Source organism: Macaca nemestrina, chromosome Y (assembly GCF_043159975.1).
Source record: "Macaca nemestrina isolate mMacNem1 chromosome Y, mMacNem.hap1, whole genome shotgun sequence".
Classification (NCBI taxonomy): Eukaryota; Metazoa; Chordata; class Mammalia; order Primates; family Cercopithecidae; genus Macaca; species Macaca nemestrina.
In genome coordinates this window covers 4,632,753-4,649,313 of record NC_092146.1, presented here as the reverse complement: position 1 = coordinate 4,649,313, position 16,561 = coordinate 4,632,753, and the positions used below count along the sequence as shown (strand labels likewise).

Sequence of the window (16,561 nt, the reverse complement as noted above, 5' to 3'; positions counted from 1 at the left end):
AGACAGAATTTATCATTTGGTATTGGAAAGTTTGTCAAATATTAAAGATTTAAAGCACCTTGATATTACAAAATAGGATCAGAGGTCATTGTAAAATAAATCATTAATTTAAAACGGAGTGATAACTCAAGAATTTTTTAAAAAGGTGAAAACCTTCATTACTGAGGATACTTAACTTCCCACACAATAAGCCCTAATAAAAACAGCATGAAACCAATTAAATTTGTTATCCAAAATTTTATAAACAATCTATAAAATTTTCATAGTGATATTAAGATATAACTTCCATACTCTTTTATAATCTTCCTTAAGGAGTTGATTAATGCTTCAAAAAATCCTTGTTAATCTCACACAGGGACACATATGCTGGTCTTGTATCAGTGTGTCTTTGACATTAATGGTTAATTTATACAGGAACTGAGTATCTCTTATCTTTCAAAATCGTCCCTTAAAATCTCACATACTCACCTCTTTTGCAATAGTCCTTGGACCTTGAGGAGTTGAATAGCTTTAATTTCTGGACCTGTTTCTCAGGAATGCAGTTTATTTTGGTTGGCATCTTTTACCAGGCTTGAAGATGAGGCTTCAGTGTTTAAGACTCAGCAGGACTCAGTGTTTTTAGACCACGAGTCAAAGCCCTGTAACTCAGTATCACAAGGACTTTAAAAGCACGTACAGCAAGATACAAGGACATACAACCTTAATTTAAAGAAATTTGTTTCTAATCTCAGTTTTTCCTAAGCAAACCAAACTTAATAATAATGGCATAGGAATTATTTTGATAAAATGTAAAATCGGTTAGGCCAGTTACCAAAAGGCAAAAGAAACTACCTCTGTGCTTGTCACAGAATATTCTGTGGAAAGAAACATTTTCTTTAGACCTTTAAGAATACATTGTTAGCATCAGACCACAACAAACAGAACCCTCGGAAGAAAAACTTAGCTGAGCTGAAAATGAACTGAAGGGGAATGTTACTATTATGTGCCTTTGTTGTTAGTATTGGTCTTGGTGGTGGTGTTTGAGATGGAGTCTCGCTCTGTCGCCAGGCTGGAGTGTGGTGGCATGATCTTAGCTCACTGCAACCTCTACCTCTCAGGTTCGAGCAATTTTCCTGCCTCACCCTCTCCAGTAGCTGTGATTACGGGCATGCACCACCACGCCCAGCTAATTTTTATATTTTTGCCTGAGATGGGGCTTCACCATGGTGACCAGGATGGTCTTGATCTCTTAACCTCATGATCCGCCTGCCTCAACCTCCCGAAGTGCTGTGATTATAGATGTGAGCTACCGCGCTTGGCCTACTTTTGCCTTTTAAAAGGGGTTAGAAAACCAAAACAAGCAAGATATAATAAAAGTTGAACTTTGGGTTAAAATCTCTTATAATTTATTAAGAGTAAATCAACCCCTTATGAAAATTTCATTGTTATACAAACCAATCATCCTTTAATGTGTATTTTTTTTTACATCAAATCCAATCTCTAGAAAGACATTGTCATTTCCCTTTAATCATAGACAACTTGAATATATGAAAGCTTTTCTTTTTTTAATAAATCCTCTTATTATGACCTATGCAGATGGGTCATGACATACTTGACTTTCTGATTTGTCCTGAACATCCCTCTTTCTTAAACAACCAAGTCGTTTTACTTAGGACTAAATTTACTATACAAGGTTCTTTCTCACATGAAATTATTTCTCTTTAAGCTTTCTTACCAAAACAAAATCTCTTTATTTTTATAAAATTTCTTTTCAACTCTTTTATTTGCTGACTCCTTTTACATTATTATTATTATTATTATTATTGCTACTATTATTATTATTATTATTATCTGAGATAGTTTCACTCTGCTATCCAGGCTGGAGTGCAGTGGCATAATCTTGGCTCACTGCAACCTTTGCCTTCCAGGTTCAAGCAATTCTCTTGCCTCAGCTTCCCAAGTAGCTGGGGTTACAGGCATATACTACCATGCCCCACTAATATTTTTGTATTTTTAGTAGAGACAGGTTTCACCATGTTGGCCAGGCTGGTCTTGAACTCCTGACCTCAGGTGATCCACCTGCCTCAGCCTCCCAAAATGCTGGGATTACAGATGTGAGCCATAGTGCCCGGCTTACTTTGTTTTATACATAACCTAAGCTTTGAGTTAGACAAAAAATTGTTCACTTTTTATAGACACCCTTTTTTCTAGAATGAATATTTTCCTACAAATATATTTTTTATTTGAAAATACACAAATAATAACACATCTGTTATTTAACTATAGATTCTAAATTTTGACAAGTTTGTCTACAAGTATTTATAGTATTACTTTCACTTAATTGCTTAACTAGATTATTTATAAAAACTACAATTGTAATTATTTAAAGTTTTGAGATCACCATTGCAAAATTATAATTACATTTTGACAGAGAAAAACATTTCACCTAATTAACACCATCTTGCTTCTAACCTTCAGACTGTCCTTGTTCATTCCTGGTGCTTAGACCAAAGTAACTTTGGAGGAACTTAGTTTACAGTTTAACTTTGAAACCAAGTAACATTTCTTTCCTAAAATAAGCCTTACTACCTGTGGACTATACTGCCTGAAGCCAAAAGATTAGAAGTTATGGTAATCTTACTAAATTCAAGATGTAACTATTTTTATTAAACTAGTACCACTGTCTTCTTTTTAAGAGTACGGAAGTGCCTGGGCATGCTGGCTCATACCTGTAATCCCAGCACTTTGGGAGAACAAGACAGGTGGATCACCTGAGGTCAGCCGTTCGAGACCAGCCTGACCAACATGGCGAAACCCCATCTCTAATAAAAATATAAAAATTAGCCGCACATGGTGTCGTGCGCCCGTAATGTCAGCTAGGGGGCTGAGGCAGGAGAATCACTTGAAACCAGGAAGTGGAGGTTGCCGTAAGCCGAAACTGTGGCACTGCAATCCAGCCTGGGTGGCAGAGCAAAATTCTGTCTAAAAAAAAATCTTTTAAAATCTCATTACCATATTTAAATAGGATAAACTGCTCCTATTTCAGAAATACAGCAATTGCTCTGTCTTTTTGGGCTGGCTTGCCAAAAGGTGGCTGGTACATCAATAAAGCCCTATAGTAGCCAAAATCAATAGACTTTCTGCTCTTTTTCTTTTTCCTTTTGCTAGCTGGTTTTCTTCCCCTACCACACAATCTTTTTCCTCTCTCTCTCTCTGTCTCATGGGAATTTAGTCACTTCAGAGGCCTTTTCCCCCATAATTTGGAACTTCCTTTGGATTTGATCAAGTCATATAGAGTTGACCAAACCCAAGTGGGAAAAAGACTGAAACAACCACAAAAACAGAAACAAACAACAACAAAACATTTATGCAAAACAAATGATCGCACAGTTTATATGATTACTGAGTGCTCTACTGGTAAGGAGAAATTAAGACCAGCTGGTTGTTAATCTTAACTTTAGCCAAAGCAAACCACAGTTCAGTCAGTTACCTATGGCTGGGTCTGAGGCTGATGACTGCTCCACAGCATCCTAGAAGCAGGTTAAAAAAAAAAAAATGAAAAACAACTCATCTTCCCTGTTGGAAGAGAGCACAAACTGTTACTTGCCTTCCATCATCATCATGGAAGCAGGAAAAGCATATCTTCCTTGTGTTAGAAGCAAGTAAAACTCAGGAAAAAAAATGAGTTGTACAGCAAAATAAACTTTGGATCCAGCAAAATAAACTTCGGATCTTGAACAAATTTTGGGAGATCGGGGATTCTCTGGAGGGGCTTCTTCCATGCCTCAGCAAATTGTCATGTTGGTGTAGTGCCTAAAGATAACTCAAGCTGGTACCAAGCACCCATAGAAAATTCGTCAAAGGTCAGAGGCACCTCCACTGAAAATCCCTCTTTGGTTACCTCTATGTGAACCCTGAAAATCCCAGAGAGGTCTCAGTTAATTTAATTTAGAAAGTTTTATTTTGCCAAGGTTGAGGACATGCTCCCATGATATAGCCTCAGGAGGTCCTGTTGACATATGCCCAGGGTGATGAGAGTATAGTTTGGTTTTGTACATTTTAGGGATAAATGAAACATCCATCAGTATATGTAAGATGAACCATTGGTTAGGTCTGGAAATGAGGGACAACTCATTTCTGGGGCGGGGGCCTTCAGGCCATAGGTAGATAACAGAAAAAATGGTTGTGTTCTTTTGAGTTCCTGATTAGCCTCTCCAAAGTAGGCAATCAGATACACATTCATTTCAGTGAGCAGTGGGGCGACTTTGAATAGAATGAGAGTTTGCCCTAAGCAGTTCCAAGCTGGACTTTTCCTGTTAGCTTAGTGATATTTTCCTTTTACGTTTCTTCCTCAACTCCTTAATAATCTGTTTTGTTTTTGTTGTTTGTTTGTTTTTGAGATGGAGTTTCGCTCTTGTTGCCCAGACTGGAGTGCAATGGTGTGATCTCAGCTCACTGCAACCTCTGCCTCCTGGGTTCAAGCGATTCTCCTGCCTCAGCCTCCTGAGTAGCTGGGGTTACAGGCATGTGCCACCACACCCAGCTAATTTTGTATTTTTGGTAGAGACAGGTTTCTCCATGTTGGTTAGGTTGGTCTTGAGCTCTTGACCTCAGGTGATCTGCCTTCCTTGGTGTCCCAAAGTGCTGTGATTACAGGTGTGAGCCACTGCACCCGGTCATCTCTTTTTCACTTTCTTTCAAAATACATTTCACAAATTCTGGGTTGCTCATGTAAGTGGGATCATACAGTATTTGTCCTTTCATGTCTGGCTTTCTCAGCCAGGTGCATCTATGTTTTTAGCATCATAATTGTACTGTTTTTTATGACTGAACAGTAACTCCATTAAGTATGTACCACATTTTGTTTATTCACATTTGAGTTACTGTGTTGAGTACTGCTGCTCTGAAAATTGATGTAAATTACGTGTTCTGTCTCTAGAACTGATGGATTGTGTGGTAATTACTTGCTGAACTTAAAGGAAGACTATGTTGTTTTGCGCAGTGCTGGCACCATGTTAATTCCCACTGGCAATGGCCAAGAGAATTTACAAGTATTTGCAGTGATTTACAATGTTTTACAACTATTTTCTCCAATTTTGTTTATCGTAATTTTACTGTTTTGGTAATAGTGTCCTTTGATAGTTTTTTAATTTTTGTGAAGTCCAATTTATTTACTTACTTTGTTAACACATTCTTTTGAAGTTTAAGAAATCATTGCCGAATATCATATCACAGCATTTTTACTTGTTCTCACAATTTTATAGTTTTAACTCTTATGTTTGAGTCTCTGATCTCTTTCAAGTTAAGTTTGTATGAGATCCAAGATAAAGAACCAACTTTGGTTTTTTGCGTGTTAATATCTAGTTTTTCCAATCCCGTTTATTCAGAAGACTGACGTTTCTCCTGCTCAATGGTCGTGGCAGTCTCATCAGAAATCATGCAAGAGTTTTTGTCTTGATTCTGTGTTCTCTTTTATTAGTCCGTATGTCTGTCTTTATGCTACTACTACACTATTTTGATTGCTACGGTATTATAGTAAATTTTGAAATTAGGAAGTGTTCATTTTTCTGTCTTTTATTTATTTATTTATTCATTTATCTTTTAATTTTTTATTTTATTTGAGACAGTGTTGGAGTGCAGTGGCGTGATCTCAGCTCACTGCAAGCTCCACCTCCTGGGTTCATGCCATTCTCCTGCCTCAGCCTCATGACTAGGTGGGACTACAGGTACCTTCTACCACACCCAGCTAATTTTTTGTATTTTTAGTAGAGACAGGGTTTCACTGTGTTAACCAGGATGGTCTTGATTGCCTGACCTCGTGATCTGCCTGCCTCATCCTCCCAGAGTGCTGGGATTACAGGCATGAGCCACCGCAACCGGCCCTTTATTTTTAAAATAACAACTTCTGTTTTAAAGACAGAGGGTTTATGTGCAAGTTTGTCACTTGGATTTAATACTCCCAGAAAGTGAACATAGTACCCCACAATAGATATTTTTTTACCTCATGCTCCACCTCCTTTCCTCTCACATATAGCTCACATTTATGTACATATGTACTCAATGTTTAGCTCCCACTTATAAGGGAGAATGCGCAACACTTAGTTTTCTGTTTCTGAGTAAATTTGCTTAGAATTATGGTCACCAGCTACATCCATGTTGCTGCAAAGGACATCATTTTGTTCTTTTTTTGACTCCATAGTGTTCCATTGTCTATATGTACCAATTTTCTTTATGCAATCCAACATTGATGAGCACCTAGGTTGATTCCATGTCTTTGTGTTCCCAGACCAAACTGATGATTGGGCCGCTTATTCTCATGGCCCAATAATGAGATGCACATGAACTGGGAAAGAAGAGCGTTTATTTCTGAAGTAACCGGGTACAGGGAGAAAGCCAGGAAAATATTACCATACCAACTCAAAATTACAAAGTATTCTAGAGCTTATATACCTTCTAAGCTATATGTCAATGTGTAGTGTGCATTAATCTAAACTCATAAGTGATTAACAGCTTCTAATTTATAACTGAGGTCTGAGTTTTGAAGACCTTCCTCTGGAGCCTCAGTAAATTTACTTGATCTAGATGTCTCCAGGTGCTGAGTACCTTTATCCTGTTTCCTGCTAAATCATGGAGGTTTGGGGAGTTTCTTTAGACCGCCAATAAAACTTACTTGTGGAAGTCTGGGGAGTTTCTTCAGATCCCCAGGAAAAACTTGTTTAATCCTAAGCAGATCCTGTTAAGAATTTGTTATTTTGTTATCTTCAAGGCCCAGAAAAGGCCTGGGCAAAATTATTGATGGACTTTTGTTACATTCCAGCCTTTATATGAGGGCACTGACTCTTTCAGCTTTTAATACTTAAATTAACCACTCAGTCAGTGCTGAAACAGTTGTGATGGAGGCCTGCCTGTTCAGCTGTTAATGAGACCTGGCCTGGCACATTTGCTGTTGTGAATAGCACAGTGATGATGAACATAGGAGTGCATGTGTCTGTTTTTGTAGAATGCTCTGTTTTCTATTGGGTAGATACCCAGTAATGAGTTTCCTGGGTCAAATGGTAGCTCTATTTTAGGTTCTTTGAGAACTCTCCAAACTGCTTTCCACAGTGGCTAATTTATGTTCCCATAAACAGTGTATAATCCTTCTCTTTTCACAGACTCGCCAGCATTTTTTTTTTTTTTTTTACTTTTTTAATAGTCATTCTGACTAATGTGAAATAGTATCTCATTGTGGTTTTGATTTGCAATTCTCTGATAATTAGTGATGATCAAACATTTTCCTTTTTTCTCTCTCTCTCTTTTTTTGCAGGGAATGGAGTTTCATTCTTGTTGCCCAGGCTGGAGTGCAATTGCACGATCTCCAGCTTACTGCAACCTCCTCCCAGGTTCAAGTGATTCTCCTGCCTCAGCCTCCTAAGTAGCTGGGATTACAGGCATGTGCCACCACACCTGGCTAATTTTGTATTTTTAGTAGAGACGGGGTTTCTCCATGTTGGTCAGGGTGGTCTCGAACTCTCGACCTCAGGTGACCCACCCGCCTCGACCTCCCAAAATGCTGTGATTACAGGCATGAGCCACCATGCCCAGCCACATTTTTCCTATTTTTTGGCTGACACTTGTATGTTGTTTTTTTTTCTCCTAGCAGAAAACAAATTTATGTCCTCTTTTAAGTAGACATACCCTTTTCATATCCTTTGTCCATTTTTTAATAGAGTCATTTGTTTTTTGTGTTGATTTGTTAAGTTCTTTATAGATTCTGGATGTTAGACCTTTGTCAGATGCATAGTTCACAAATAATTTATCCCATTTTATAGCTTGTCTATTTACTCTGTTAATAGTTTTTGTTTGTTTATTTTGCTGTGCTGAAGCTCTATGCCTTAATTGGGTCCCACTTAATCAATTTTCATTTTTGTTGCAATTGTATTTAGAGACATAGTTAAAAATTGTTTGCTGAAACCAGTGGTGAGAAGGGTACGGGCGTGGGGGCGGGCGGGCGCGTGTAGTTCCAGCTACTCGGGAGGCTGAGGCAGGAGAATGGCGTGAATCCGGGAGGCGGAGCTTGCAGTGAGCCGAGATCGCGCGGCTGCACTCCAGCCTGGGCGACACAGCGAGACACATTAATAAAACGAAGAAAAGGCCGGGCGCGGTGGCTCAAGCCTGTAATCCCAGCACTTTGGGAGGCCGAGGCGGGCGGATCACAAGGTCAGGAGATCGAGACCACAGTGAAACCCCGTCTCTACTAAAAATACAAAAAATTAGCCGGGCGCGGTGGCGGCCCCTGTAGTCCCAGCTACTCGGGAGGCTGAGGCAGGAGAATGGCGGGAACCCGGGAGGCGGAGCTTGCAGTGAGCCGAGATCGCGCCACTGCACTCCAGCCTGGGCAACAGCGTGAGACTCCGTCTCAAAAAAAAAATAAATAAATAAAAAATAAAAAAAATAAAACGAAGAAAAAACTCGTATGATCATCTCAACTGGTAACAAATACAATTAAACAAAATTCAAGATGTTTATATATGATAAAAACATTGTACAAACTAGGCACAAATGGAAAGGGCTTCAACATAATAAAGGCCATATATGAAAAACACATAACAACGTCGTACCTAGCAAGGACTGACAGCTTTTCTTCTAAGATTAAGACCAAGAAAAGGATTTATGGTTTGGAAAACTAAATACTATTAACACGTCAGTATTACCAAAAGTGATCCACAGATTCAATGTAACCTCTATCAAAATACCAACAACAATTTTTGCAGTATAAAAATAAAAATAATAAAATTGACATGAATTTTAGGAGGAAAGTCCACTAGTTCATTACATACAAACTTTTTATAATGTATTTCTGAATTCATCTTACTAATATTTTGTTAGAATTTTTGTGTTACTATTTATAAGATATATCGTTGTATTCTTACAGTGTCTTTGTCCAGAGTCTCAGGATAAATCCAGGCTCATAGCATGCTAAATGGAATTTTTAAAAAGTTTTTGAGAAGCATTAGTATTAGACAAAACAGAGACCAGTATTTTAGACAGTCCCTAGGTGAATTAGAATATTACAGCTGAGGTTTTCTCTGCTCTGTCTCTTTTGAGGGAACAAATTAGGAACAAAATTGACACCTCATTTATAGCAACACTGTACCAGGCCTTTGATGGAGTGAGGCAAGCACAAGTAAAATACACCATAGTATTTCCTACTGATTTCAGTGTGGCTTTTTATAAGTTGTTGACTTGGATGCTATAGCTCTGTGATTGCTTTCCATAAATTCTATCAGATTATGTTAGGTAGTTTTCAACTTTTTTACATATGGAAGTGTGAGAGCTTGGGGCTTCTTCGTTCACCATTTGGGCTCATGTCACCTGTCCTTTATTTCTTTTTATACTGCTTCATCAAGATAATTTACATAATATACAATTACACATATTTACACATATATACAGTTCAGTGGTTTTTAGTGTATTTCATAGGTGTATAATCATTATAATAAATTTTAATAAAGGTTGCGTGTGTGTGTGTATGGGATGATATAATTTCTTTTGTGACTGGTTTCTTTTTTATCTTTTAGCATAAGATTTTCAAGGTCTATTCATTTACAGCATGTATCACTAAACCACTTCTCTTATAGTGACAATATTACATTGTCTGGATATAAACTGTTTTTGGTGGAGGAACTCTGTCATCAGTTTATGAACATTTAGGTTATTTTTGCTCTGCCTCATAGGTATTGTGAGTAATGCTATTATGAATACTCAAAAACAGTATTTGTGTACATATATCTTCATTTCCCTTGTATAGATGCTAGATTATGTGGTATAATGACTCATTTATTATTCTTGGGGTTTTTCGTTGGTTTTTATTGACAGTCTCGCTTTGTTGCCCAGGCTGGAGTGCAGTGGCACAATCTTGGCTCACTGTAACCTCCACTTCCTGGGTTCAAGCAATTTTCCTGCCTCAGCCTCCTGAGTAGCTGGGACTACAAGTGTGCGCCACCACACCTGGCTAATTGCTGTGTTTTTAGTAGGGAAAGTATTTCACCATGTTGTCCAGGCTGGTCTCAAACTATTGACCTCTAATCATCCATCCAGCTCGGCCTCGCAAAATGCTGGGATTAGACGTGTAAGCCACTGGAGCCGGCCTCGTTGTTTACTCTATTAAGGAATGGCCAGATTAATTTTCAAATGGCTGCATCATTTTACATTTTACTTTTTTTTTTTTTTTGACACTGATTCTCCCTTAAGTCGTCCAGGCTGGAGTGCATGATGATAATTCAGCTCACTGCAGCCTCTGCTTCCTGGATTCAATCAATTCTCCTGGCTTAGCCTCCCAAGTATCTGGGATTTTAGGCACACAACATCATGTCTGACTAATTGTTATTTGTATTTTTAGTAGAGACAGGGTTACATCATGTTGACCACACTTGTCTTGAATTCCTGGCCTCAAGTGATCCACCTACCTCAGCCTCCCAAAGCGCTGGAATTACAAGCATGAGCCACTGTGTCTGGCCTACATTTTTATTCTTAATTTATAAGTTTCCCATTTATCTGTCTTCTCTGATACCTATATATTATCTCCTTTTGATTCTAACCATACTATTGGTTTTGAAGTAATAAGCATCTTTTCATTAACATGTTATTAATGGTTATATTTTCTTTGGTGAAATGCATGTTTATTTCTTTTCCCCATTGTTTAATTGGGCTATTTTTATTATCGAACTGTAAATTATATGCATGTATATTCTTGTTAGAAATTCCTTCTCACGTGTTAAATGTGTCAGTACTTTATTCTGTTCTGTGAGTTGTCTTTTTTTTTTGTTAGTGTCCTTTGAAGCACGAAAATTTTAATTTTGATGAAGTTTAATTATTTGCATTTCTTGGATTTCATTTGTTTTTGTCATTACTAAGAAACTATTACTTAACCCATAGTCATACAGATTTACTAATTTTTTTTTGCATGAGTTTTGTGTGGTATCTCATATTTAAGTCACATTCATTTCGAGTTAATTTTTCTATACATTATGAGGTAGGGGTCCAGCTTCATTCTTTTACATGTGGATTTCAAGTCCTCTGAGAAACATTTTCTCGTTACATATTCTTGAAATATTTCTCAAGAGAAAAACATTTTTATATTCAGCATTTAATTTTTTATTAAAAATGTTAAATTAAAATGTGAAAATATTTTATTATGTATATAGAACTCCTTGCATTGAAAATTTAGTCTGTGAAGAACTTCATCCATATGCTCTTAGCTTTGTTAATGTGATTCACCCACAGAGAAAGCCAGGGTAACTAAATATGACACTATAATCAGAAATAGAGGATCTTAACATTGCTCACTCTGTACATATTTGCATATGGATGGAAACATATTTCTCCCAGTTTAGAATATGTGCCATTGCTTTGCTACTTGGCACTTGTAATTAACTTTCATAGTTATACCCCTCAGTACTTTTGGCTTCAAGTTGTTCTACATTATCTTGTCCTTGGCCTAAGTATAAGAGTCTACAGATTCTTTCTCATAAAACAGTGTCTACAGGAAAAAACAAAACAATGCTTTTTGCTTATTACAAAAGGGAATTGAAGGGAGGCTGAGTCAGGAGACTTCCTTGAACCCAGGAGGCAGAGATTGCAGTGAGCTGAGATTATGCCACTGCACTCCAGCCTAGGCAACAGAGTGAGGCTCTGGCTCAAAAAAAAAAAAAAGGCAGGGGTAGGAATTCTGTCTTATTAAGGTGCTTTCTCGCATCTTTTTTTTTATATATATATAATTAGAAAGTTTTCGCATGTTGTCCTTGTTTTCATTTTTCATTCTCTCATATTCTCTTCATATCATTTTAAATGAAATTCAGTTACCATTTAGAAAATTCCTTGCTCCAAAGTAAAATATGAATGACTACATGCTTTTCTTATAGATTAGTATAATAACTGAATTTCGTATTAATTTTGTAGATGACAGAGGATGTTGAGTACCGTGCACTGGACTTTGACTTTTCCTGTGACTTAATGTAATATGATTATAGAAGATACTTTCTGTGAAATGTGCCTGTAGAAACTTATTTCTCAAAAATTGTCAGTACTGCCCATGTAGATGAGTATTTTCATAATTTGTATAATGGAAGTGATAGCCTGTTAGAGGATACTAAGTATGAATATTTTTTTCTTAACCTGAAGGAAGAAAATGAGAAAAGAACACAACACAAAGATCATTCAGATAATGAATCCACATCTTCAGAGAAGTAAGTAACTTTTAGCACCCACTCAACATTTCTGTCTAAAATACATGGATTTAATATTCTCTCTTTTTTTAAGTTCTGGAAGGAGAAGGAAAGGACCGTTTAAAACCATAAAATTTGGGACCAACATTGACCTCTCTGATAACAAAAAGTAAGTCTCCCTGCACTAGTACTGTTTCCATGAACTGAACCAATGAAGGTATTGCAGGGTTGGGAATTGTCTAGTTTTCTATTTTTTTTTTTTTTTGTATTCCTAGTTATTTTTTCTCTCTCTCTCTGTTTCTTGTTTTTTTATGTTGATGTGTTAGTTTTACCTAATAACCCTACAATTCTGAAATTATTTTGACAGGGTTTTACAATTGAAATGTTACTCTTAAAATCATAGTGCCTCTGTATTAATACAACTTTATAAATGGAAGATAAGTTATTTCTTTTATTTAGTAGTTAGACATTTTATTATTTTTTTCACTAATCTGTGTTTGTCTTAAGACTATTATTTTTGAAATAGGTTAAACACTTTAGTTGCACTGACTGTACAGGTAAAATGTTTATAGATTTAATTATTTTTCTGATCGACTCACAAGGTTTTTGAGGATATGGTAATTCTCATGAGTTTTTACTCTTAATCTGTTAATTTATTGCAGGTGGAAGTTACAGTTACATGAACTGACTAAACTTCCTGCTTTTGTGCGTGTGGTGTCAGCAGGAAATCTTCTAAGCCACGTTGGACATACCATTCTGGGCATGAATACAGTACAACTATATATGAAAGTTCCTGGGAGTCGGACACCAGGTGATTTTAATGACTAACATACCTTATATGATTGAAAAAATTGAGATTATCGTGTGGAACAGGCAAAGAGAACACGTTGTCATTTATACTTCTAAAGCCAAAAGGATTTTAAAATACTTTATTATAGGTAAAAATGTTCATATTACTCTTATAATTGAGCTCAGAGTATTGTTTTTCCATCATTTTTATATGAAAAAAATCAGAAAAATATGAACTGGGAAAGGGATGCTAAGTTACTGAGTGTTAGGAATGACAACAAGTTAACAATGTTTTTCAGAGGTTTTCACCACAATTACAGTAAGAATGATGTATTATGAACCAGTTTACTCAAGTTATGTATAATAAAAATTTCATTGACAATGCTTAAAGTATGTGATGCTTTTTTTTTTTTAATAAAATGTAATCCAAAAACTTCCTAATTTTAAGCAAACATTTCTTTAAAGGGCTAGATACTAAATATTTTAAACTTTGCAAGCCAAGAGGTTCAATTGATGATATTTTTTAGGTGTTCTATAAAAACAAAACTCATCTTTTTTATGGATTTTTATTGATGAAAATCAAAGTAAATAACAAATGAATGCATTTTTTTACTAGTTAAAAGAATGGAATTATTTTGAAGAAAATAGTACTTCATTGGGCTCAAATACTGTGTTCTTGTGTCATCAATATTAACTACAAATGTACATCTGTTGAAGTTGTTCTGTAGTAGTAAGAGCCTCAAAAATGTCTTTTCAAGTAGATCAGTACTGCCATACACTAATGTCAAACTTTGAGCGTATTTTCTTGAATATATTAATTGCCTTAAAGACACTTACAGGTTAGATTTTTGTTTCCTTTTGTGTTATTTTCATTTTGGGTTTCATTACTTTGCAGATTAATTTCCTCAAATTGAAGGTCAATTGCACCTTCAGTTGGAAAACCTCACAGTAGTACAAATGGCTTTTGAAATATGCACATTTTCCTGTACTTTTGTTGAGGTTTGGAAAATGCTGCTGAAATTATATTTTGAACTTAAAGAAGTATATGTTTGCAAATGTCTGTGCTACTGGAGATGTAGCTTCTTACTTGTTTTTAGTAGCTTAAGAAGTAGTATATAAAAGCAGCTTGATAGTATTTGCAATTCAAAAAATTTCTTTTGTCTTCAGAATGATTTATCATCCTAAAAGTTTCACATGTAAGTTCTCTTTGCCTTGTAATTTTTAGGTTGAATTAATCAAGAAATATTTTGAAGCCTGCAGGAAAATTTTATGGCCAGTAAGTGGTCAATAACAGTGGCAGAATGTGGTACTTCTTCAGAAAAATTTCCACCTCAACTCAGAGCTCTAAAAATAGCCATACAACCTCATCATTGCTAAATCATTGACCTGCTTTTTTTTTTAAGACAAGCGAAGATATTCAATATCTGTTTCTGACAAAATTCATGGAACTTACATTCAACAGATTGATGAGACTGGCACATGATAAGATATTTTTCACAGATCTGCCAATGAATAATACAATGCAAATAAATGTAGATATTAAACACCTTTCATTTTCACAGTGAAAATGAAGCAAATCACATGAAATGAAAAATGTCGTTTTTCTTTTAAAATCTAGCAGAGGAATAACCAAACTTTTAATAGATTATCTCCTTGTCATTTGTCTCTAAAGTGTTTGAGTTTTTTGGTTTCTTTGTATAACATTAGTACTTCAACAGTGTCCTATGGAACTGTTAAGGAATTCCTTAGAAGAAATGTAGTATGTTTTAGTTTGCCAGATATAATTTAAAGAAACATTGTTTTGAATTTCTGTATATGTAGATTTTATTCCAGTATTACATTAGTAGAAATGATGCCTGCTATAATACACTTCGTATTCTGATACAATCTTTAATGTGTTCTAAAATGTTGAGATTGCTGACAGATCATAAGCTAAGATTATATATATGGTATGTAATGTAAATGTTTCTAACTCTTTCACCATGGGTAGGTGCCCATGGTGTCCTAGTATTTGTAGTTTTTATTTTTAAAGCCCCTTGCCATGCACCTACTCATTGTGGAACAGTTGTGATTCTTTACATTATATGCTAACATTTGACATGTGGTAGGAGCTAAGAGTGCTAGGAGACAGGTTACATTTTGAACACTATACCTTTCTCTTAATAAGGTTTCTGGTACTATTTGTGAGAATTGAGAAGTCGTTTATAGAGAAGGAAATAGTAATGCTATAGCTAATATGTATTGTATATTATGTTCTATTCAAAGTTCTAAGCATATATTTTTCACTCAGTCCATATGCTGCTGCAGTTGTGACTTTCATTTTCTTTTACTTTTCAGGTCACCAAGAAAATAACAACTTCTGCTCTGTTAACATAAATATTGGTCCAGGAGATTGTGAATGGTTTGTTGTACCTGAAGATTATTGGGGTGTTCTGAATGACTTCTGTGAAAAGTAGGTTTCTGAACTAAACTTTCATTTAACATAACTGTGAGAAAATAGTCGTAAAGGACGAAGTGCAAAGCTGAGTTTCTTAATGAAACTATCAGTGTTTTTACTTACTGCTCAGCAGAAATTTTTTTTAAATGACTTGATTTTAAATTTTTTATGTTATCTAAATACTTAATGAAAAGATGCCATGCCAAACACAGTGTCTTACGCCTGTAGTCTCAGCACTTGGGAATGCTGAGGCAGATGGATGTCTTGAACCTAGGAGTTTGAGACCAGCCTAAGGAACATGGCAAAATCACAACAATTAGCCTGCACTTGTAGTTCTTGATACTCAGGATACTGAGATGGGAATATCATTTGAGCCTTGGTGGTTGAGGCTGCAGTGAGCCATAAACATGCTATGGCATTCTATTCTAGGTGACAAGACTGAGACTGTCTCAAAACAAACAAACAGAAAGATGCCATGAAGTAGTCTCTGCAGTGGTGATAGCTGTGAATTGATAAGAGAGTAAATTGTTTTTTATGTTAATGTAAAAATTTCATGCATTCTTCCAGATTTGACATGTGTGCCTTAAAGAAAAATTTTACTTACATTGTTTTTAGAAATTACGGGAAATTATAAAATAAGGCACCCTTATAGCTTAGTAACTCAATCTTGTGTATCTTTGTAATTCAACCTAAAAATATCAATAACAAAGGAATCACCAGATTTGTTTTTTAGAGTTGGTAAAGATAGTAGTGGAAAAATACAGACATAATTGAAACTGTATTACATACTTAAAACATATTGTAAAAAAATAGACAAAATTCTCATAATTATATATGAAGTTTACATTCTAATCAATATGCATGTTTCACAAAATTTCTACTTTAACCTTTTGGAATGTCTTTACATTTTATTTGGTAAAAAGTGCATCTTATTAAAACATAAGGTTAAATTTCTCACCTACTGGCAAGAAATAATGACTTTTTGTTGCCTTTGTTGTGTGATGCATAAGGTTTCCTCCTCATAGCAAAGGTGATGTTTTTTAACATTTAAAACATCAATAAACACTTTGATCTGAACTCTTTGTTCTGAACCTAGGAAACTCCAAATACACAGAAACAGCAAGGGCAAACAAGGAAAAAAGAAGTTTAT

At 35.7% G+C, this 16,561-nt stretch overlaps 1 protein-coding gene across 8 annotated transcripts in view; it reads left to right on the top strand.

Moving 5' to 3' along the window:
• LOC139360952 (ubiquitously transcribed tetratricopeptide repeat containing, Y-linked) overlaps positions 1 to 16,561 on the top strand; it is a 215,591-nt gene that overhangs the window by 153,973 nt on the left and 45,057 nt on the right. For all 8 annotated transcript variants that reach the window (XM_071089429.1, XM_071089428.1, XM_071089427.1 and 5 more), the window contains 4 exons: positions 12,142 to 12,206; positions 12,280 to 12,354; positions 12,848 to 12,996; positions 15,312 to 15,426. In XM_071089429.1, coding sequence (XP_070945530.1) covers positions 12,142 to 12,206; positions 12,280 to 12,354; positions 12,848 to 12,996; positions 15,312 to 15,426 — 404 coding nt within the window. The remainder of the gene's footprint in view (positions 1 to 12,141; positions 12,207 to 12,279; positions 12,355 to 12,847; positions 12,997 to 15,311; positions 15,427 to 16,561) is intronic.